The following is a 24,820-nucleotide window of genomic DNA, read 5'->3' on the forward strand; positions in this document are numbered from 1 at the left end:
GACAGAATTTCTGCCATCTGTTCTATCACGAGCTGACGGGACTGAGCTCGGACCAGCCAGTCGTCGAGATACGGGTAGACGTGCATCTGACGACGGCGGAGGGCTGCTGCTACGACTGCCATGCATTTTGTGAATACCCTCGGTGCCGTGGAGAGACCGAATGGCAACACGGCGAACTGGTAGTGGGCGTTGTTGACCACAAACCGAAGGTAACGCCGATGAGGAGGATAGATCGCGACATGGAAGTAGGCGTCCTTCATGTCGAGGGCGGCAAACCAGTCTCCCGGATCCAGGGAAGGAATAATGGTCCCCAGGGTGACCATACGAAACTTGGGCTTGAGCAGATATTTGTTCAGCTCGCGAAGGTCCAGGATAGGACGTAGCCCGCCTTTCGCCTTGGGGATGAGAAAATAACGTGAGTAGAATCCCCTGCCCCGCCTGTCCTGAGGCACTGCTTCTATGGCACCCACGCTCAACAGAGTCCGAACCTCTTGCAAGAGGACTTGCTCGTGAGAGGGGTCCCTGAAGAGGGACAGGGAGGGTGGGTGGGAAGGCGGGGGCGAAACAAATTGAAGGCGGTATCCCGACTGGACTGTTTGAAGTACCCAGTTGTCCGATGTTAAGCGGGACCACGCCGAAAAGAAATGGGAAAGGCGGTTGTAAAATAAAGGGGAAGGATCCGGTAGGGAGAGTGATGGGCCGTCCTCGATCGTCCCATCAAAAGGCCTGCTTAGCCCCCTGCGGGGTCTTGGAAGCGGCCTGGCCCTGGTTGCGGCGGTTGCCGGACGGACGACGGCGATTTTGGGTCGGACGTCTGCTAGTGTAGGGGCGATAACGCTGTTGATAGCGGGAGGGCTGCGGCCGGAAGGGCCTGCGCTGCGTCGCCGGCGTGTGCATTCCGAGCGTGCGGATGGCAACACGCCCGTCCTTCAGGGTCTGGATCCGAGCATCCGTCTTTTCGGAAAACAGACCCTGGGTGTCGAAGGGGAGGTCCTGGAGTGTATGTTGCACCTCCGGCGGCAGGGTGGAGGACTGCAGCCAGGAGATGCGCCTCATTGTCACGCCGGATGCCAAGGTCCGAGCCCCGGAGTCCGCGGCGTCGAGGGCGGCCGTAATAGATGACCGAGAGGACTTCTTCCCCTCGTCCAGCAAGGCGGAGAACTCCTGGCGTGATGTGGAAGGCAGGAGCTCCGAGAACTTCGCCAGGGACGTCAGAATGTCAAAGACGTACCTGGCGAGGAGGACCATGATGTTTGCGATCCTCAGCTGCAAACCCCCGGCGGAGTAAATCTTACGGCCGAGCAAGTCCATGCGCTTGGCTTCCTTGGATTTAGGCGCAGCGGCAGGTTGGCCGCGCCTCTCCCGGTCGTTAACAGATTGGACCACGAGGGAGTCCGGGGTTGGGTGAGAGTAAAGGTACTCATAGCCTGATGGTGGGGCTGAGTACTTCCGCTCGACCCCGCGTGCTGTGGGAGGAATAGAAGCGGGAGTCTGCCATAGCGTAGTAGCGTTCTTTTGAATGGTCCGGACGAAGGGCAACGCCACACGGACGGGCGCATCCGCACCCACCACGTTGGTGATTGGGTCCTCATCCTCCTGGACCTCCTCTACGGGAAGATTCATGGATGCCGCCACCCTGCGAAGCAGGTCTTGGAAGGCCCGGAGGTCAATGGGCGGGGGTTCGCTGGTCGCAGCCCCTGCCACCGCCTCGTCCGGCGAGGATGACGAAGATGCACCCTGCAGAACCGGCTCCGGCTCTACGTCCGGTGGGTGAGCCTCCTCCGAACCGTGAAGCGTGGGCGATTGGCGGACCGGGTGAGCAGATGGCTCGTGCGGAGGAGAGGGAGGTGGCCGACTAATAGTCGCTTCAGGGACCCTGGTGCTGGTGGTCACATCCCTCCTGGGAAACGGGATACCTTGACCTTCATGCTGTCCCCACGGGACCCAGTAGCCCCACTGCTCATGTGGAAGTCCTTGTGGGGTAGGCCACCGGTGGGTAGTATCATCGGCACCGGAGGCTACGGAAGCCGTGCGGGATGGCCAAGGCGGTGCTGTAGTGCCGACGGACTGAACCGCTGACGGCGGGAGGCCATGCACCGACGGCACCGAGGGTCGATACGCCGAGCGCCGACGGGACGGTGACCGTGAGCGTGGACTCCGACGGTGCCGGGAGCTCGACCGGCGCCGGGAGCTGGACCGGGATCCGCGGTGCCGGGAGTGACTCCGGGAGTCGCGGTGCCGAGATGACCTCCGACGGTACCGACGGTACGGTGACCTGGATCGGTGCCGGGAGTGCGACCGGTACCGAGATCGAGAACGGTACCGGGACTCAGACCGGCGTCGGGATGGTGCTCGGTGCCGCGAGGAGGAGCGGCGACGAGACTCCGAGCGGCGGGACGGGGACCTGCGCCGGGACCGGGACCGGGACCGGGACCTCGACCGTCTTCCGCGCCCCTCGTCAACTGAGGGCGGTCTAGTCATCCTGGCTGGCTTGCCGAGAGAGACAACAGCCCGCACCGGCGGTGCCGGGGGCCGGAGGCTCGGAGCCTCTATGAGCCTGATGAGGTCTCTGGCCGAGGAGAATGTCTCCGGCGTTGAAGGCAGCCTTGGCTCCACCTCGGTCGGTGCCGGGGAGCGTGGCGGTGCCGGACTCGACGGCGCTTGCGGAGCCGGAGTCGAGGGCTCAGGGCCCGTTTTACGCACTGCCGCAGCCACTCTCGTAGTGGACTCTGTGCGTGCCTTCGCCACAGCCTTCGCCAGTCTCTGCTTGCGTGCAGGCGAGAGCGAGCGGTGCCGGGTCGTCTTCGGCGGCGGTTTAGGTACCGTGGCCACGGTGCCGGCGCCGGTCGGTGCCGCGGGTGCACTCTGCACCGAAGAAGCCCTTGGTGCCGGCGCTGACGGTGCCGGGGGCTGGAGGGACGCCTCCATAAGGAGCTGCTTGAGGCGACTGTCTCTGTCCTTACGCGTCCGCGGCTTAAAAGCCGAACAAATGGCACACTTATCTGTACGGTGTGCCTCGCCCAGGCAACGGAGGCAGGAGCCGTGAGGGTCACCCACTGGCATAGGCCTCTGGCACGTGGAACAGGGCTTAAAGCCCGGTGCCTTGGGCATGAGCCCGCACCGGGGAGGGGGAGGGAGAAAATACTCCCCCTATCCTTATCTAAACTAACTAACTATTAAAACTAACTATACTAACAGTAAAAAACTATATACAAAACCAGTAGAGAGAGCTAGGGGTGTGGAGGACTACTGAGCACTCCACAGTTCCGACTGCCGTCACGGGCGGGAAGAAGGAACTGAGGAGCGGACGGGCCGGCTGGGGTATATATTCAGCGCTATAGCGGCGCCACTCCAGGGGGCGCCCAGCCGGCCCGCCGGAGTTGCTAGGGTAAAAATCTTCCGAAGAGCCGTGCACGCGCGGCGCGCACACCTAACTGGAATGCATTGGAGCAATCACTCGAAGAAGAATGCTATTTTTGGGCCTGAAGTGAAGTTTTTTTTTTATGGCTGTTACAAGTTCCTTAAAAATAAAAGCAGTAATCACAGAAAATATAAGGTGAACTACTGCTATTAATACACAACCTGTAACGTACACAAATGTTACGTCTACAAATACATAGACTAATTCAGACACTAACTCATTAAAAGCTCTGAAAATCATTTTTTGTATATTGGATATAAAACAATATCTTAGATTGTTTGGTAAGCCATCATCAGAACAGCACAACTGAGGTTTCCTGAATAATGCTTGCTGGCTGGCTTTTCCCCGCCTTGTTTTGTGCAAGGATACAAATCCTGGCCGCATTGATTGCATGAGGTGCGCAGGTACAAGATTTATGATGACAAAATTTCTTATAGCTCAAACTAGACAAGTCCTTTAAGTAAGGTAAATTAAATTTAAAATTACTGTTTAAAGAATTTGTGACTCACTACTTAAATATGTTTCAAATGGTTCCTAATATGGGCTAGCACAGGGGTCGGCAACCTTTCAGAAGTGCTGTGCCAAGTCTTCATTTAATCACTCTAATTTAAGGTTTCACGTGCCAGTAATGCATTTTAATGTTTTTAGAAGGTCTCTTTCTATACGTCTATAATATAACAATAGTTTAGTATGTAAAGTAAATAAAGGTTTTTAAAGTGTTTAAGAAGCTTCATTTAAAAATTAAATTAAAATGCAGAGCCCCCCGGACCGATGGCCAGGACCCGGGCAGTGTGAGTGCCACTGAAAATCAGCTTAAGTGGTGCCTTCGGCACATGTGCCATAGGTTGCCTACCCCTGGGCTAGCATATTTTTAAGTCAGGAGAAAAATACCCAAGCACCTAGCAGAGAAATTCCCCGAAAAATAAAAAACTCCAATTTCACCAACAGAAGAGCTGTAATGTTATCAGACCAGGCTTATTTGCTGCTCTAACACAATACTCCAATATATGTAGAACCATATTTAGTAAGTCACCTGACAAGTAAAAACACATTTTTCTAAGTTACTGTGCATTTACTGTTCAAAGTTCAGTGCTGCAGTTACTGCTGCCAATTTCTCTGACCACACAAATATGAACACAAGTATATGGGTAATACACTATTTCCAACACAGGCCTTGCTTTCCACTGCATGCACACAAAGCTATGGGCCTCTACAGTGAGATGGGCATTCTCTCACTAATGAAGGGACATGAGCACACTAAAAATCCAGCAGAATTCTCTCAGAATCATTCAGTATCCACTACACCACCACAAAGCAACAATTTAAACAATCATTAAAAAAAAATCATTTCTTAAATTGTAAACACGCCCTTGCATATCCATAAGATGAATGGAAAACCATTAAGTGATAGCCTCAACTATGTCTAGGGAGCTAAACATTGTCAGAAAGTTATAGACTCCCAGTGCCGGATAAATGCCAAACCATTCTTCAGAAGGAAGGCCCTGATTTCGCAAAGCATTTAAGCATATGACATGTGATATGCTTTATCTCTGCTGATTAGCATATCTGTCATGTTATCTAATGGTCACTAATGCAGTAGAGCAGTAGCTGTTCAGTAGTATCTCAAAAGAGCTTTCGTGTGACATTAAATGGACGTGCGCCATTTCAATTCAAGTTAATTTAATCTAGCTAACTGTACACTGGTTACTTCACCCATATTCTATAAAAACTACAGATACAGACCTCTTTAAACAGTTTACTGCTTTATACAGTTTATATTCCATTATGAATCTCAGAAGGGAAATATTACAGATTTGATTTTTTTTTAATGAAAACAAGTAGAAAAACAAAACCAAGTTTTACTCTAGTTGTTCCATAAACAACAGTTGCTTGTGGTTTATTGAAAGGACCCTTTTCAGTTGCATCTGGCCTTCTCATTCCATACTCTACATCACTTCTCTTGGAACACCTGGAAGTTTAAAAGACTAACAGAGGACAGCCAAGTACCTTTCCAATGTCAAGTTTCAGTGTGGGTGCTTTCTTCAAGCTACCCAGAAACCATCTTGTGATTTCATCAGCAAGAGCACAATTGCTCCATAAATTACCTATTCAAAATGAGAGCCTTCTGTACCAGTTGGTTCAGATAACTTGGGATTTTAAAGTTAATTCAAAATAGTTTACAATTAAACTAGCTACAATGTAGAGAAACAGAAAATTAGAACAACTGTATGTCAGTATATGCAGCTGTAGTGCTCTTGGAAAACAAAGTGCTTTGTGCATCATTAAACATTAAAGGTAATATAACAGTCCAAGACTTACTTAGCCCCTTCCAGCCAGTGTGTATTTCTGGAGTGATACTATCCAGTTCTCGCTGAAATTCATCCCTAGCTTTAGCCACAAGTTCATGGTACTGAGCTACTATTTTAGCCTCAGATTGTGCTGCCTGAACCTACAAGATATAAAATAAATAAAAATTGGGTTAGATTTACCTTTGAAAGCAAGTATTAAATCATATATATTAGGGCTGTCAAGCGATGAAAAAAATTAATCGCAATTAATCGCGCTGTTTAATAATGGAATACCATTTATTTAAATATTTTTGGATGTTTTCTACATTTTCAAATATATTGATTTCAGTTACAATACAGAATACAAAGTGTATAGTGCTCACTTTATATTTATTTTTATTACAAATATTTGCACTGAAAAATAGTATTTTTCAATTCACCTCATACAAGTACTGCAGTGCAATCTCTTTAGCATGAAAGCTGAAATTACAAATGTAGAATTATGTACAAAAAGATAACTGCATTCAAAAATAAAATATGTAAAACTTTAGAGCCTATGAGTCTAATCAGTCCTACTTCAGCCAATCACTCGGACAAACAAGTCTAGTTACAATCTGAAGGAAATAATGCTGCCCGCTTCTTGTTTATAATGTCACCTGAAAGGGAGAAGAGGCGTTCGCCTGGCACTGTTGTAACTGGTGTCGCACAATATTTACGTACCAGATGCGCTAAAGATTCATGTGTCCCTTGATGCTTCAACCACCATTCCAGAGGACATGCGTCCATGCTGATGGTGGGTTCTGCTCAATAACGATCCAAAGCAAGGCGGACCAATGCATGTTCATTTTCATTGTCTAAGTCAATGCCACCAGCAGAAGGTTGATTTTCTTTTTTGATAGTTTCGGTCCTGTAGTTTCTGCGCCGGAACATGCTCTTTTAAGACTTCTAAAACCATGTTCCACACCTTGTCCCTCTCAGATTTTGGATAGCACTTCAGATTCTAAAACCTTGGGTCGAGCACTGTAGCTATTTTTAGAAATCTCAGATTGGTACCTTCTTTGCTTTTTATCAAATCTGCTGTGAACGTATTCTTAAAACAAACATGTGCTGGGTCCTTAGCTGAGACTGCTATAAACATGAAATATATCGCAGAATGCAGGTAAAACAGAACAGGAGACATACAGTTCTCTCCCAAGGAGTTCAGTGACAAATTTAATTAACGTTTTGTTTTGTTTTTTAATGAGCATCATCAGCATAGAAGCATGTCCTCTGGAATGGTGGCTGAAGCATAAAAGGAAATATGAATGTTTCGTATATCTGACAAAAGTACCTGACTGTACTGGCTACAAAAGTGCTATGCGAACACCAGTTCTCACTTTCAGGTGATAGTGTAAATAAGAAGCAGGCAGCAGTATCTCCCGTAAATGTAAACAAACTTGTTTGTCTTAGTGATTGGCTGAACAAGAAGTAGGACTGAGTGAACTTGCAGGCGCCAAAGTTTTACATTGTTTTGTTTTTGAGTGCAGTTATGTAACCAAAAAAAAAAATCTACATTTGTAAGTTACACTTTCGCAGTAAAGAGATTGCACTACAGTATTTGTATGAGGTGAATTGAAAAATACTATTTATTTTATCATTTTTACAGTGCAAATATTTGTAATAAAAAATATAAAGTGAACACTGTATACTTCATTTTCTGTGTTGTAATAGAACTCAATATATTTTAAAATGTAAAAAAATAAATCCAAAAATATTTAATACATTTCAATTGGTATTCTATTGCTTAACAGTGCAATTAATCAAGATTAATTTTTAATCACAATTAATTTTTTTGAGTTAACTGAGATTATTCAAAAGCTCTAATATACACACAGTACAAGCACCACACTTCTATTCATTAGTGACAGAGGAGAGGTCTATTGACAACTTACAAGGCAAATTTGCCGCAAAAAAAACAAAACAAAAAAACAACTGACCTCAACAGAGTTTTCTCCAAACCTTTCACATACAATAACTCATTACTGGAGCTATTGAGACCTCTCCTCCATCTACACAGTACATATACTGAAGTCAGACTATGCCAACCCATAGTGTAGATAGGACTGAAAGGATATGTCTACACTGCAATAAATGACCCATGGCACAGGTCAGTTGACTCAGGCTCCGGGCTATATGAATACAGTGTAAACTTGGGCTCAGGCTGGAGCCTGAGCTCTAAGATTCCACTCTCCAGCCCAAGCATCTACACACTGCTATTTTTAGCCTCATAGCCTGAGCCAGCTGTCCCAGGCTCTGAGACTCCGTGCTGCAGATTTTTTAATTGGCAGTATGAACATACTGTAAGAGTATCCCAAATCCAGGCTAAGTCCCTGAACACATTCAAGGGTTTAGCACTGTGATAGAACTCAGTTAAGGTCATATCTATGCTCTAAGTCAGCCAGTTCTGAGACAATCATGTTTTATTGTTTGTAGCCAAGACTGGCCCTAGAGCTGTTGTTCTAGTTTAGATCTGTGTGGCGATGTTCCTATCAATATATAAAGACAAGTAGAAAAGGCACATTTCAAAAAAAGCAGCTTTATAAGTCATAAGAACCCTGCAAGGCAGGTAAGTTTTATCCTCACTTTACAAACAAGAAAGCTGAGAAAGAAGTAAAATGATTTGCCTGAGGCTACACAGAAAGTCATTGGCAGAACTGAGATGAAATTCCGTGTTCCTAGTTCTGTGTTTTAACCACTGGACCATGGTGTCTCTCCTTTCAAAGAAATATGAATCTCTCATGAAGATTAAAGAAAATCACAACCCTCTAAGTCACCTATATTATTATTTACATTTTTTTCCTGAAGAGGAAAAAAAAAAGGCAATTCAAGATCATCATGAAAAACAATAGTACCTGAATACGTCAAAGCGAGCAAAGCTAGTTTAGTGTGCGTCTACTTATCCATTCTTTTTGATTTACAACAGCACCATGTTCAAAAGCTACAATTTACTCAACTGCTATCAAACTAAAGAAAGCATTTACCCACTAAAACAGATCAAGTAATTGAGCCACCTTTTCCCTCACCAGGATCTTGTGAAAATTGTTCATTGTCACATGTCAGCACAAAAGCTCAAATTACAGCTGAATGATTCTGAATTTATACTCAGTATTTTTAAGCTATTGCAGGAGTTTCTGCACATACTGGCAATTGCCCATTATGCAAATGAAGATTTATTAGAACAGACTTGGGAAACATTACCTTTTTTACTTCATTGTCCAGGTCAACTATCATATGATGAAGATTCTCTTCTGCAGCAAGTATGTGAGATTTGGCTCCAGCAATCTGAGACTTCTTGGCATCATCAATCACCCCCTTCATTTTCTCTAATTTTTCTCTGAAAAAGACAGAAACTACTAATTAGCATATACAAAAGTTCCCTTATTATCTGCACTGGCAGGGAGATTGATCAGATGACCTAACAAACTAATTAAAGGAGAGCTTTAAACTCTAAACAGAGCTGCTAGAGGGTTCAATGTTTTTAACAGATTTGAAATTATGGTTGTATTTAGTGTAAAATTTTCCTTCATAAAACTTTTTGCCCAAGAGGACGGGTTGAGAGGACAGATTTATTTTGTAAGCTCATTTAGTTTTACGGTATGTTCTTAAATGGTATATGCAATTGTACATTGTTACATGCAGGGAACTGGGTTGGATGTACTCTGCCAAATCAAATGCACCCAATATTTGAAAACTGAGCCACTTCTAGCTAATGCAAAGTTTAGGTACTAAATAAATGCTTACATTTGTAGAAGTGAATTGGCTATATTTACAAAGTACTTTTGGCCCCAAGTTTTTTGGATGGTGTGACGAAAAGGAAATGGAGAGACAAATAAAAAAAGGCCCGAAAACATTTCTATTAATGTTTGATTTTATAATTAAGTTCTTCCCTTGCATAATTGGAAACTCAAGACAACAGCACTATGGTTCCTGATCCAAAGCCCACTGAAACAAAAAGACTCTCATTGACTATGAAGCAGGTCCTAAATGAATACAAGCAATAGAGCAAAAAGTAAACTAACGGCAGCCAGTCAGATTTTTATAGATAAATTATGTTGTGTCTTTAAAAAATATTGGCTCTAGTGATACCAGCTTGACTACTCCTAACATTAAGGGGAGGGGAAGCATAGCATTCAACACTCCCATCATTTTGAATTGGAAATTATTTTTTTTGTTGAAAAGTTAGGAGCCCTTGTATCGTTTACTAGCTTTCTGGGGGTTTTCTGCTGGCAGGCTTTCCTGAGTTCTTCCCATATGCTTTTAGGTTTTGTATTTCGCATCTCCCCAGAACGAGTCTTTTCAAGATAACCAAATTTTAGATATATGTCCTATTTCCACATACACCCACCTTTAATACCATCGAAATCACTAGTCTTCAAGAGCCTGCATAAACTACTAAAAACTCATTAACAAAGACTTAGAAGTAGTTATACAAAACTTTAGGATTATAGCTGAAAAAGGATTATGATCTAAAAAACAAGGATGTGTGTCTTATTCTTAAGTTTGAAGTTTCTAATATAATTAGTGGAAAATCCTAAGGAGCCTAATTTTACATAACCAGGTTTTTAAGTTTTGGCCATTACAACTGATGATAGATACCTAATTGTATTATTGATCCCTGTACATACAGAGACCAGCTGTGAAATATCTGCAATAGGTTTGCTAATACAGTTTAAGTTTATTCAAGATTTTATCTACATAAGATATTAAAGATAAGAAAAATTATATTATGTCCACTGTCTCTTCTAATGACTAGTTGAGACCAGATTTGGGTTGTTTGGTCTCACTGCCATAGAGTCTAAGCTCCAAGAATGATCTGATTCATTCATTGTTTTATTAGAAAAAGGAAAGGAAAGGAAACAATGAAAAGATTTTACTGTTTCAGATTCTCTATCATATCAATGTTCTGCAAAATACCAGATCCAGAGACACCCAAGAAGCACATGCTATGCATTCTTATATCAAGAATATGCTTGGGATAAATTCTTTGGTGCTGTGTGTTGTTTCTAGAATTTCTGCCAAATTTGACACTGGAGATATTAAATCAAGCCTATGAAATGCTCAGAACAACTTACTTGGCTTTCAGAAGGGCATCAGCAGCTTCATCCACAGCCTTCCTGCGATCTTTCAATGCTTCCTCCAAGGTCCGCCACTGAGCAGATTTTTTCTCTCCTGAAGTCTAGGAAGCACAAGCTTTCTAATTAGGCAAGTTATAACCACAAACAATATGATCAGCAAGAATGGAAATTCAAAATAGCTGCACAAACTTAAAGGTTCCTAACTAATCTGCAATTAAGTTAATTTTTTAAAGGGCATATTTCAAGTTAAATCATAAAAACAATTACCTTTGTTACTAATACCAACAACTGAAAGTTTTAAAAATCTGATTTTATCAGGATTTATGCTGTTTACTTTATGCACTTTGTCCTGACTAAACAGTTAAAATAAACTAGTCAATTCCACATTGATTCTCCTGCAATAGAACAATGTAGCAGTCTTTGGGTTGGACACTACTGGGAAACTCCTGTGCTTGACTCTACAGGGTGTGGATTATTTTTCCTTCATATTTGCTGATCTTTAAAAATGCAGTACAAGTGACTGGAATATTAGTTCTTGTGTTTTAAAAATATTGTTTTTAAATTCAAGCTTTAGATTCAGTTTAACCTATTTAATCATGTTCCTTTCATTTTAAAACAGAGGAATATATTTTTCATACAGTTCCTATCAATCCAGTAGCATTGATTGCCAAATTCCCCAATGTGAAAAGTGGTATCACCATTTCAGACTTTCCACATGGGAGACCCCTCAAACCCAGTCCTTATTAGTTATTGATACGCCCCTGAAATGCTAATTAGCCACTTGAACACCTTCTGGCCTAGAACGTTGCTGAAGGCAACAGCCCTCTGCTGAAAATATGCATGTTGGCATAGCTAACGTACATTCCTTAGCCACAGACACCTCAGTGGATGTAAAGACAGCCTGGAAACATTTTTGAGATACAACATATAATATGGCTGCTGAAGTTTTTGACTTCGTTAAGAGGAACCAGGACTGGTTTGATGAGAATGACCCCAAAACACTCAGTGCATGCTACTCTTCAAGTCTACATTAAGGATAAGGATTCAGCAGCTAGAAAGGTGGCTCATACCAGACTTTGGCAAATAAAAAAAAAATCAGTGGTCAGAAAAATAAAGCCATGGAGTTACCATGGACAGCAGATCACAAAGACACCCCAAAGCTGTTTTGCTGGCCTTTGTGCTGCATATGGCCCCAGATGCAGTGCGGTAATCTCTGTATGAACACTGGACAGCAATCCATTCAACTGACAAAAAAAGAAATACTTGCTTGATGAACAAACATTACAGTTTGGTGCTCAACTGCCCTTCCAACATTTCTGAGAAAACAATTCATACTATTCCACAGCGCCCTTTAAAAAAGGAGCTTGTACCAGCCCCAACCTGATACAAGACCATAATAGCAGTCAAGTAGAGGTCACAAGGAAAAGCACCCAGACCAGGTGCCATTCCAGCACAGCTCTACAAGCAGGCTGGGTACCATATTGCAAGAGTAACATTGCTTATCTTCATACGGGTGATAAGGCAAACTGATAATCATCATGGCATTTCTCTCACTTCTGTTGCTGGAAAAAGCCTTGAATAGGTTATACTGAACAGACTTAACACCTATCTTTTGGAAATATCCTCCCTGAGTCTCAATGTGGATTTTGGTCTGGACAGGGCACTACAGACATGATCTTCACAGTCCATCAACTTCAGGAAAAGTGACAGGAGAAAAACCATGACCTTCATACGGTGTCCACCAACTTAGCCAAGGCTTTTGATTCTGTAAATCATGAACGACTTCGGAAACTTTTATTAATCTTTGGATTCTCTTCAAAGTAAGAACAGTGCAAAGCAAGGATACAATAGTTTGCAGTGGTCACAGACAATTTTTTCTGTCCCACATGCAACTGTGTCTGCGCTTCTCACTTCAGACTGATCTGCCATGTACTTGTTCATTTATAGTGTTTGCTGAATCCTCACACATTGACACTGATGTGAGACTCCATTATGACACTTTCCATATTCACTACTAGACACTAATAAATGAACTTCTACAGCAAGAGAAATCCACTGGAACTATTTTAGCAATAGTAATCGTTTTAACAAAGTGATCTAAAGTGGAATTATACGGCTGTTTGATGCCCTTACCACAACATTTAATATATTAGTTTCCTACATACTTAACATATATTAACTGTTAACTCTCTGAATACCCCTACTGAACAGGTAAATAAGAACTATCCCCATTTCACAGACAGGGAAACTGAGGAACAGAAGTGCCATTACATGTTAAACCCTCCCCCCCAAAAAATGTTAAAATAAATTTCACATGTGAAAAAACTTCCATAAGTTTGGACAAACTACAATGAAGACTAGTCGAAATCAGATGGGAGACGCTAGAGACTATCCCCAGGAGAAAAATCAATTATCTGATATCTTCAATTGTATGATAAACATTTCTGGATACTTTGGTAGACAAAGTAAGAGCTGTATCAGCATTTTATTCAGTTTACCTCAGAATTATCCATAGCCTCCTTCAGTATCTGAGCATGAGCATTAACAGCTTGCACTGCAGCTTCCTGGGCAGTAATTGCCTGAAGGGTTACTCGAGCAGTACTGCTTAGGGCTCCTTCCAAAGCTGCTGCAAGAGCTGGAGAAATAAACAGTTAAAACACAGATAATTTCCTTCATCTAAAACTTACCATAATAAAAAAACATTTGCATATATATGAGTAACACTCATGTCCCCCACTACAGTTCCTCAATTGGTCCCATGATATTACTTTCCATCACCCAAAAGGATTAGTGAGAATTCCTTAAAATTATCAGTTTGTGGACTCTGCTGCATCAAGGGCAAGTACAAAGGTTCTCCCAAGCCCTGGCACAAATTAAGCACTGAGTAAGATCCACTGTAATGGACTTTTCCACTCTGAAGCAGTCTGCTCTCCAACACAGATCTCTTGTCTTTCTTTCCCAGTGGCCCAACACAAATCCCAGTGTGGTTCATGCTGCCCCTGCACTGCTAAGTCTGCCACAATAAGAATGCCATTTATTCTTACTAATGTAAGACAGGCAGAGGGACCAGACAAAAAGGGAACGGAAAGGGTATGGAAGCTGTCTTATATACACCTCTACTCTGATATAACGCAATCTGATATAACATGAATTCGGATACAATGCAGTAAAGCAGCACTCGCGGGGGGAGGGGCTGTGCTCTCCAGTAGATCAAAGCAAGTTCGATATAATGCAGTTTCACCTATAACGCGGTAAGATTTTTTGGCTCCCGAGGACAGCGTTAAATCGGGGTAGAGGTGTACCTACAACACAGTAGCTGCTTCATAAATTATCGTTTGTACACTACCATGTATACATATGGCTATATTGTATATTTACAACAGCGTGAATTCCTATCTATGACAACCAAATAATACCTTAATTTACATACATGAAATCTTCTCTTGTTCCTCTTTGTCTTGCTGTGCAAGACGGGCTGCAACCTCCTCTGGTGGCCGTTCTTTTATGGCAGGAGAGTCTCCACACATATATTCCTCACCTAGGCTCAGAGATGCAGAGGGAAAAACAAGGCTTAGTGACAAACCAAAATTAGTACCAGGGTTATTTATCATGGAAGGACCATTTTCTCTTGAGTCTAATTTGTATTGGTAGCATCACTACCATCATCCAGCAACCTCCTCAAACCTTGTATTTCCAGAGTTGCAAAGTTTAGCCTGAGCTCTCATTGCAGTCAAAGATAACTGCACAGACACACAATCAGACTTATCCCTACATTTCTGCCAGTTGTATAAGGATAAACTGAACAACAAATTGAGATGAAAAGCAATGCTAAGAGACAACTGGGAAACTAAACATGGACTGTCATATGGTAAATAGCCATTGCTTTCCATTTCCATTGCTCTGTTAGCATGGCTGGGAAGTTCAGCCAAAGCAGTGAAAGGTTAGGAGGGAGGCTATAGAAAGATGGGATGATACAATTTCAATCAGAGTTCAATTGCCCCACTGTTTAGGGCCATTCACGCTGCACTATTTCTCCCTGCCCCCGAAACACACAGTAAGTGGACAACTGAAAAGTTTTCATACAGGAAGTCTGGAAGAGCGGAGATGAGAATTCAGATCTCCTGACTCCCAGCCCTATGCTGTAACCACAAGACCAAGTTGCCTATTAATGCTCACACTAACTCTGAAGTGTTTGTTTACCGTTTGTTGGCATATTGACGCTGAGACCTGTTAAATATAATACTATAAAAATCTTAGAAAAAAGGAAATGCTATTATTGCAAAGAAGCAATAGTTCTTCTAATTGGTTTGCTACAGTGTGTTTTAAAGTTTTGTGACTGATGCTTCTTCGTTAAGGCTCTCGATACATAGCTTTCCTGAACTCTGGCAAAGAAATCACCAGATCGGAGGTTGAGTGGGACGTAAAGAGTTCTGATTTTCTGCAAAGCACTAATCAAGCAGAAATCTTTTCACATTATCTAAGGACTCATTAGGCCCAATCCTGCAGTCCTTTAGCACGCAGAACATTCACTCAAGTTGGTGAGAGGTTTGCATGCAGAAGGCATGAAGGACTGAGTTGTTAGATCTGATAAATAAGTCATTTAAGGACCTGATGCAGCAGGTTTGTGTTTCCCTTCATGGTGTCCTTGTACGTGATCTTTTTCACCTTTGTCATCCTGCATGCCTGGAGCTGGAATTGACAAAGCTTCACCTGTTGCAGAAATTATCTGAGCTACTTCTGAGCTTGCTGTAAAATAAAAACAACAACATATACAGTACTATCTGTATAATTTCTGTGTATAACATTAGTATAGATACCTGAATGTTTATGTTGGGAAGAAAGAACATTCCACATGCAGAACGTGAATAAGCCACCTTCTCCCACAAAGCAAAGATAATAAGTGGCCAACAACCAGACATTGCTTCCCACCCAGAATTTAATTGAAGGTAGGGATGAAGGACAGGACACTCCCAACTTCTACAAACTGTGACCTGGCAGTTTACCCACATTAAGCCCCTTGCAGTTACCAGAAACTTAGAAGACCTAGGAGACAAGTACGCAAGATATTTTTATTGAATCCTGTGTACAAGCCTCAGAATCCAGTTAATTCATGTCTTCAGTTGCATAAAAAAATATCTAGTCACCGGCGTTTACATTAGCCTGCTGAAAAGTAACCAGAATGCAATCACAGAGCACCCCACCACTGGAATAGAAAAGACCATTCTTATGTCCTAGAGCAAATGTCTTGCCAATGATTACATAACAAATAGTTTTATAACGTAATAAAACAATCTAAAATGTACCAAAAATAACAATTTTGTTCCTCTCCCCACACTAAATAGCATCTTCATTTTTACACCATTCTGGAAAGTTACCTCCTTTTTCTTCCACTGAAGTTGAAGGAGCTTCTGTCTTACTCTTCTGCGATTTGGTACTGGGCTGTTTGGATTCTTTCATTACCTCTTCTACAGGGGATATTTTTAGTGGACCAGGTTGTTTCTTGAAAATCAAATTATATATATTTTTTTAAATCAATCACCACATACTATCAGTCATACAATGACTATTCAAAGAGTCACAGTTCTATTAGATTATAAAGATTTCAGCATAGGATCTCTATTTTTGTTTTTACTGTACAACACCATGCACATTGCTATCACTTCAAAAAAATAATTCCACCCACCAGGCAGTAGCGGATCAGATTATCTGAATAACCCCAAAGTGCTATGTAAAATGGCATTTGCATTAGCAATTTTCAAGACTTGACCATACAAGACCCTTTGCTATCAGTTTCATATTTTACATGGTAAATTTAGAATTTCACACCCAATTTTTAATTTGAAAGCGGCCTTCATAATTTTCAGTTCTTTCAAAATGAATTCATTAGTTGTAATTTATATATGAACAAAGTTTGATACATGTAAGAATTTGAACAGACTGTCATAACATTCAAGGTACCACAAAGAGCTCCAGAAAGCAATTAACTGTATTGATACAGATGGTGTACAGACTCTAGATACACTATTCACACACAAACGGCTCACATGCAGCTTTGGAGACTGGGTTTCCATTACTTCCCAACAGAGACAACTACATAGTCTATAAGACCTCACTGACAATTTCCTTCTGATATTCATTACCCCCTACTGATACATCTTCATACCATATTAAACAAGTCCTCTCCCTAATTGGCACTTATAGTCTTTATATGCTGGTAGACTCTGTCCTCCCTTAGCTGTAACTTGGCCAAGCTATAAATAGTTAGTTCTTTTACATTTTTCTTCTAGGTTAATCCAGACTCTGACCACTTGGAAACAGAGTCAAGGGTCCTCACTTGGAGGAATTTTCAATTTACTTTTATCACCCTGATTCAGAGCAAACCACCTCCAGGGGATCACATCTCTTTTGACAGAAGAGGGGTGACAAATAGGACACGCTCTCTGATTTCTGGCCAGCATCATTCACTGATGTTCTGGATGAATTTAGGGAACTTTTGGCTATTACTGCCAAACCTGACTCCTCTCCTTGTTGCATAATAAAATCTAGAAAGGAGACACTGGTAGACACCAGTCAATCTCTCTTAGTGAGGGCAGACATCAACAAAGTTTACATTAAACCCTTGCTCAAGAAACCAGCATTTGACATTAAGATCTCACTAATTATCAAGCCCGCCCTTTTCTGGATAGGCTATAAAAGTAGTGGTGATGGTGAAAAAAATATGGAAATTCTTGGAATCTCAGATTTCCTAGATCCTAGGCAATCCACTTTCAGACCAGGATATAGTGGGGAAAAAACACACTTGGTTCATTGGTAGATGACCAAGTGACAATGGATAACAGATGTAAAAGTCAAGCAGTCATGATTATTCTATCAGGTGCTTTTGATACCACTGACCACAATATGAATTGACATGGCTACAGACTGACAGGAATAGATGAATCAAGTTTGAATGGCTCTGATTTCTCTCTGGCAGGACCCAGAAGTTAATATTCACTGAATGTGCATCTAGCCCAAAGATTCACTCAGGTAGAGGGCTGCAATATTCTATTCTTTCACCCCCAAGCCTGTCCAGTGGGCAAGACAGATCATTAGGGAAAATAACAAGGCAATTTAGGCTACAATGCCTTTATTAGGCAGATGACAGCCAGTTGTGTTGTCTCCATTTAATCAAATATGGACAAAGCAGTTAATAGGTTTACTCAGCATCTGGCTGGGATAGAGGGCTTGAATAAGGACAAACCGGCTGAGATTCAACCCAGATAAGAAATAATGCTAGGTACGATGGGGAACCAACTAAAATAACTGGGGTAAGTTATATTGTCCTGTTTCATTCAGAGAATATGCTAGTCCCCCCTCTCCCTCCCCCAAACTCAGGTTTGCAATCCTGGGGTCTTTCTGGATCCTCACCTGCTTCTGAAAGCTCAGATAGCAGCAGTGGCCAGGAACGCTTTTCATCATCTATGCCTGGCCAGGAGGCCTTTTCTTTCTGATGAAGTAAACGTGAAATTTCTAAAGTTAATTTCTTTAAAGTCAATAGGAGCTAAGGGCACTCAGCACCTTCCCACGTCAGGATCGCAGAAAGGGTCTCTCCTGCCTTCTGCAACGTGATGCCAATGGCCTTTTTCAATATGACCGTTATTGCAATACAACATCCAACATGGTGTTCTCTATCACTCTTACCTTTGAAGATTTTAAAATGTATCTGTTTCCCCAAGATGCATGACCTTAAGGTGATTCAGCCTGGACAAATGTATTTCCTGCTCATATTTCTTAATCTCATTACATCCATATTCAGTACTATTCTTTCTAGCATAATACGAAATGCAAATTTAATCAGTGTGCCTTTTTCCCCCTTTTCCAGGTCATTAATGACCAGACATAATACCTATCCATTTTAGACCTCTCCGCTCAAATAAGTAAAAATGGCAAGATTTTACAATCCGTGAATCACAATCCATTTGATACTGTGAAACCGTATTAAAACCAAAAGGAAGCAGTGGATAAGCAAGCTGCAGGACAAAGAACATAGCAGGTAAAGTCAGTCAAAACGTAATTGGTAAGTCAGCAGCACACAATGTCTGAAATATGAAAGGATTTTTATTGTGTATCTATTAAATCTCTCTTAAAAAAACAGAAATACATACTGACTTTCTAATTACAGTCATGCTGAATTCACAGTTCTGGCCTCTTGTGTATATTGAATCAAAAGTATTTAGAATTTGAGAAACAGAGCAAAAGTTTCCTTTATAAAAAAATTTAAGTGAAAACTTACCGGTTTCTTTGGCATTGGCACATTATAAGGAGCAGGACCAAGTGCCATTTCAAAGAGTTTATCAGAATATGGGAGGGTCTTCTCTACATTCTCTCGGAAACGTGGATCATAATTAGCATACAGAACCGTTCCACCAACTCCTCCGCCAACAAACAAGACACTTGCCCCAATAATTTTGCCTGCAGAAACACTAGAGAAAAGAGATAAAGCTGAGAAAGCTTTTATGTATGTCAAACCAGAAGGATAGAAAACTAACAGTCTCAGAGAGGAACACCAAATTGTTGTTATAGATCTGAAAGCCACCCTTTTTAAAATGAAGGCCCATAAGTATTCAGTATTCATCACAACTTTTCTAATATATCCAGGCAAACCTAAACATACATACCAACTAGTTGAATAACTTCAACTTAACTTTTCTAATTACTGCAGCGTTCTAACCCACGCAAAGCCTGCCATATTGATATTAAGCACAAGGGATGGAAAAGTGTTACAAGCTTTTGTGAGCAACTAATGAAGAACACCACAATCATTAATTTGGTTTATCATGCCATCGAGCAACCAGAGACTTTTGGGGCAGCACCTTTCCATTGAGTCTAACTCCACTGACAGCTAATATACTTTAAGGGCCAGCTTTTCAAGAAAGCTCTGTACCTGCATGGGGCCAATTTTCTGAAGACTACAGAAAATTTTCTGTTTTAAATCTTATCTGCATGACTCCTCCTTCAGCACTACTAAGTCCCTCAATACCACACAGGGGCACTGGTTCCAGACTAACACAGAGGCAAGAATGCCACCAACTAACATTGTCTGCAATAACCCACCTGCTCTATAGTGGTTTCCCATCCAAGTGATGACCATTTGGCAGCTTGAAATCTGATGCAATCACGCAAAAACTGTTGCTACAAACCATAAACATATACTTGCAACAAATACGTAATTCCAAATCCCACATAAGTGAAAATGACAACCAAACTCACTTTTGATGAGTCACATAGGTTAAAGTACCAATACCAGCTGTGAAACACAATACATACCCAGATTGCCCTGATGTAGCATATCCGCGGCACGGTCGTAACGGACGGAGTGAATATTTACCACACAGGCAATTCTAAGAAGAAAACACAAGAATAAAGTGATGCATATAATTTAGAATATTTTTTAAATTTTCTGCATTTCAACTAATTCCATTTATTCACAAAAGAGTCAATCACTATCTCTTACATATATTCTGATAAATAAGTAGATGAGGAACAGCTGATATCAAAACAGTGATATGAGATTCTGTTTCTCCCTAATTAATTATTGGGCAGTTTCCCCAAACAATAGATTCCACCCAGAAACTCTTAAAAAAAAGTCATTTTGGAGCATCTTCCCTGTACTACTAACATCATTTTACATTATTAAAACCAAAGCAATTTTGAACAAAAAAAAATCTAAATTTACTTTCCCATTTATGCTGCCTGTATACGTTTTGCACTCAATTCAGCTTAGACTGTAAAACTGACAGGGAATATTTGCTGTTTTCTTTTTCCTGTCTTAACAGAAACTTGGTTCAGATTTCAAAAAGACTATTGTGAATATCATGAATTAGCTATGCTAAAATGTCGAGCATCCATTTCTGTTGAATATTACGATTGACAGAAAAGATTGGCTAACCCACTCCAATCCAGTAGCAGGGAAAGTCTCTCCCTACTAATGATTCTAGCAAAAGACAGAGGTCCAAATTTCTGAAGGAATAGTACAGGACTCCTGGGAAACAAATACACAAACCACAAAGAGAACTTTCCCCACAGTTAAGCATTTTAGGCAGCAGATAAGTTTTGTAATTGAAAGGTGCTCGTTGAAAAGACATAAAGGAAGATAAATTGCTATTTTGGACATTATGCTTTTGATTTAGTTGGGATTAGTCCTGCTTTGAGCAGGGATTGGACCAGATGACCTCCCGAGGTCCCTTGCAACCCTGATATTCTATGATAAATAAAAGGTATAGCAAATCCTATAGCCCTGTTTCCATATTTATTCAAACAGCATACACAGTTAAAGCAGTAACACAATACATTGAATTCTTATTTCTAGTTCTTTCCAGAACTGTAGCCAAAAACTTTTAACTGCCAACAGAAACAGGAGTGCTCAGTGACAGGAAATGCGTGTTTTTTACTCTTGCAAAAGCTGGTTTACAAAAACCACCCAGTTGTGGGCAGCAGTAAGGTTTTTTTGGGTTCATGACAGAACAATGAGGAAGCAAAATTTATAAATACAGAAATCAGATAAAACCTATTAGAGTCAATCCTTGCAAATGCAAACTAAGATTTTGTTATTTCTTTTAGATGAAAATCTTTTAATGTATAATTTATATTGCTTTGTACAAAAATGTCATATCTGCTTCTGACTCACAGTTAGTGGCTCCTTACCACACCCTTTACTCAGTATGAATAAATGTGTTTATTCACATAAAATTTGTACTCTGCTATTAGCATTCCTTAATCTCAGGAACATGGTTCTTGTCAAAACACTACTACTGCAGAGGATTAACTGGGATAGCTTTTCACTCCTTCTGAAAAAATAGCTTTTATTATGAGTCACTATTATGAATCTACCATTCATTTTCCATTTAAACCCTATTTCCGATCCTCTTCTAGGTTTCCCAACAAAAATGTCTTTCAGCCTGAAGCACCTCATGCTTAATTTCAAATCAGAGCAGAATTTGTTGAGAACAAAATTGGTGTTAATTAGACATACTATTCTTAAATTACTGGACTTTGGAAAATTAATATCTTTCCAGAGTTCTAAATTCTTTTGTCCATTCATAACTTAATGGCAAGTGCAGGAATTTCATACTAGTTTTATGCAGTAAGCCTCACTGATATTTTTTATATATATAAGTTCAAGTTCTTTAATGCTGGAAACTCAGTCAGATAACCCAACAGGGATTATAAAGTCTATCCGACGCCCATCAGGAATTAAAACCCCTCTAAACACAATGCTGACAGAGTTTAACTGCTGAGAGTGCCACTGGCTATGCTGGAGAAGCTTTAAACCCCTAGAGTGCAGAAACATGGGTCCCAGAGCAGTTACTGGCTCACTGGTCTATGGATCTTAACTTCTGTTCCCCTCTCTAGCACTACTGATTTAATACAAGTAACACAAGAACAGCAGCAGACATGTTTGAGTTGTACAAGCATGAAAAGAATTCTCTTACCACTGCTACTTGAAAAAGTAAAAGAAAGGTAATGATTTCTTAAAAGTAAAAATATACTGCCTTTAATATTAGTAGGCTATTACAATAAAGACAGAAGTCTGTAGAATAGACATTTACAGTTAATTTCCCAGACCAACTTTAGTTTTGTCCCCACATTCTCACCCACGTGACATACAAGCCACAGACCCCATCACTTTCTGTGCTTTCTTTTTCTGAAGTGAGCTGAAACCCCATGAAACTCCCCCAACCACAGGCCAGAGACCTGACACTCTTCCAAACCACCTATCCAATACCAGTGGTTTGATTTTTAATATTTATAACGCTAGAAGCCTGCATGGCACCTTACTGAAACAAAAATTCAGTGCAGACCTCAAGAGCTCACAATCTAAATCAAACACACCAAATTAAGATAAATGACAAAGAAAGGGAGGGACAAGCATTAAGATAACATGAGCTCTGTTATATTACATTGCAAATGAAGCTGCTAAATTCTCTTTTTGGAGTTTTACCCCAGTCTCACTACAGGGAAGGAAGAGCACAGGAGTGGAGGTCATCAGTGGGCACTCAGGCTACAGAAGTGGGATGACAAGGGATTTGAAGGAGGAGACCGAGGATGGTATATTCAGAGGGAGTTTTTGCCAGGTGAAAAAAGGCACAATGCAGAGAGTGGAAGGAGGAAAAAAAAAGGAGCGGTTAGGTATGAACAGTTGGTACAGCACAGTGGAGCCAAAGATTCCAACTTTCACAATGTGCTTGTGTGATATGACTGCAAAACCATTGTTCCCACTTCACCTTTCAATATGGATCAAATACTCCATCCTTTAGAGAGGCCAGACACTAGTGACAAGATTTGTCAGTATATATATATACACAACTGTTCCTATATTTACGTAGCAAACAGTTTTTAGGAATCGTGTGAGAGGGAGGGACTTGTTTCTCCAATGGAAGCACTAGCTTAGACCAGTCATCACGGCTCAGAGCTGTTCTAGATGACAGAGTGGTAAAAATGCTGGCAGCCACTGTACGCTACACCACTTCCACAGTAGCAAAATGGAGGGAGAATTTGACAAAATCTCAGTGAAGACAAGGCCTTAGTAATCATCCTTTTAAAATACAGCAGTGTACAGAGGGTTGCTAGCAGTTTGGCACATCTGTGGACCTTAAGGAGTTTTGTAAGTAGAGATTGGCCTGTGTGTGGTTTTACATTTCCTATACACTTTTTCTTCTACAGATAAGAATGGGAGGAATTACCTAAAGGTGCTAATACTCTCTTGTCCATTTCAATTATTACACCTACAGTTATTACAAGCCTAGTTTAGCAATTCATAAGATCACTAGCTCATGCATCATCCCGATAGTTCTTTTTTGTGTAATTACTGGAAATATAACTAGTTAGGCCCATGTTCCTTGTAAGTATTGATAGTGGAAAGTGTATCAGAGGATTTAATTACTTCATGTTTGTTGCTATTTCCTGCATAAAGAACAAGCAATTACTTCTGAGTTTAGAAGCCAAGATAGCAGAAATGCCTTTTGATGAAGAGTCAAGCTGACAGCCCAGATCCCTAGTGGCAAGGACATTGTAGAAGCATTCTACTTCCTCCTCCTACTGAAGTGCCATCTGTGTGCTACTTATACCACCTGACATTTTAATTTCCACTTATCCCTTTCTTGGTTTTTAATCTTGGTATTCTACCCTAAAAGAGCCATTTTGCAATAGAAGTACTATTTGCCATACATTTCATAAAGAGAAGCTGAGTTAATTTTGAGCTTGAGAAAAGTGCCAGAAAATCAGCTTGATAGGTAACAACAGTGCTCAGGTCTCAGTGGACTACCAACAATAAGGAAGTGTCTGCATGAGGCTAGTACTCCATTTTAATTCCTTTTGCATGTGCATCTATAAAACAAGGATATGCTCCTAGAACGTAAAATAGATGCATTTAATAAATAGGAATGAACAAAATCAGATAAGGCAGAACTTAATCGTCCTGATGGTAGAGTTGTGTGTACTAAGGACACCTACCCACAAGTTTGAAATCCATCCTTCCATTATTAATGGAAACAGGTGTATCACTTTACATCATCATCAAGACCATACATTGGATAAACAGGTCTTGTTTTAAAAGTCTTTAAAAAGAACACAACACAAACTGGACAAAAATTGCCCCATCCTGTGATAGACAACACTAACCACCATACTCCTCCCAAAGCCACAAGTTTAATTTACATAGGAACGCTAGCCCAGATCCACAAAGGTACTTCAGTGCCCAAGTCTCCACTGCAATCCAAAAACTCTGACTGAACCTTGTAGGTGCCTAAACTCACTTCTTCTCTAAGTTTTCATGGTTCAAGTTCTCTTGGTGCCTAAGTGTCTACCTCTAGGCATGCACACTCCCACCTAAGCCCCAGAGCAATTCATAAACTGGGGGAAGACAGGCAGAAAAACACCTGAAGTTGTGTGAGCTGCCTGATCTGGCAGCTGTGCTCAGAGGCTGCCTATTGGACTGGGTCCTATTCAAAATCTGGCAG

At 41.3% G+C, this 24,820-nt stretch overlaps 1 protein-coding gene across 3 annotated transcripts in view; it reads right to left on the minus strand.

The window, feature by feature from the left end:
- Positions 1-24,820, minus strand: part of IMMT (inner membrane mitochondrial protein) — a 37,709-nt gene that overhangs the window by 10,417 nt on the left and 2,472 nt on the right. For 2 of the 3 annotated variants that reach the window (XM_045017290.1, XM_045017289.1), the window contains exons 2-10: positions 20,130-20,203; positions 19,096-19,285; positions 16,199-16,322; positions 15,432-15,569; positions 14,254-14,361; positions 13,322-13,458; positions 10,821-10,924; positions 8,947-9,082; positions 5,741-5,870 (exon numbers count right to left, since the gene is read on the minus strand). In XM_045017290.1, coding sequence (XP_044873225.1) covers positions 5,741-5,870; positions 8,947-9,082; positions 10,821-10,924; positions 13,322-13,458; positions 14,254-14,361; positions 15,432-15,569; positions 16,199-16,322; positions 19,096-19,285; positions 20,130-20,203 — 1,141 coding nt within the window. The remainder of the gene's footprint in view (positions 1-5,740; positions 5,871-8,946; positions 9,083-10,820; positions 10,925-13,321; positions 13,459-14,253; positions 14,362-15,431; positions 15,570-16,198; positions 16,323-19,095; positions 19,286-20,129; positions 20,204-24,820) is intronic. The other variant, XM_045017291.1, reaches the window with a different exon arrangement.

Source organism: Mauremys mutica, chromosome 5 (assembly GCF_020497125.1).
Source record: "Mauremys mutica isolate MM-2020 ecotype Southern chromosome 5, ASM2049712v1, whole genome shotgun sequence".
Classification (NCBI taxonomy): Eukaryota; Metazoa; Chordata; order Testudines; family Geoemydidae; genus Mauremys; species Mauremys mutica.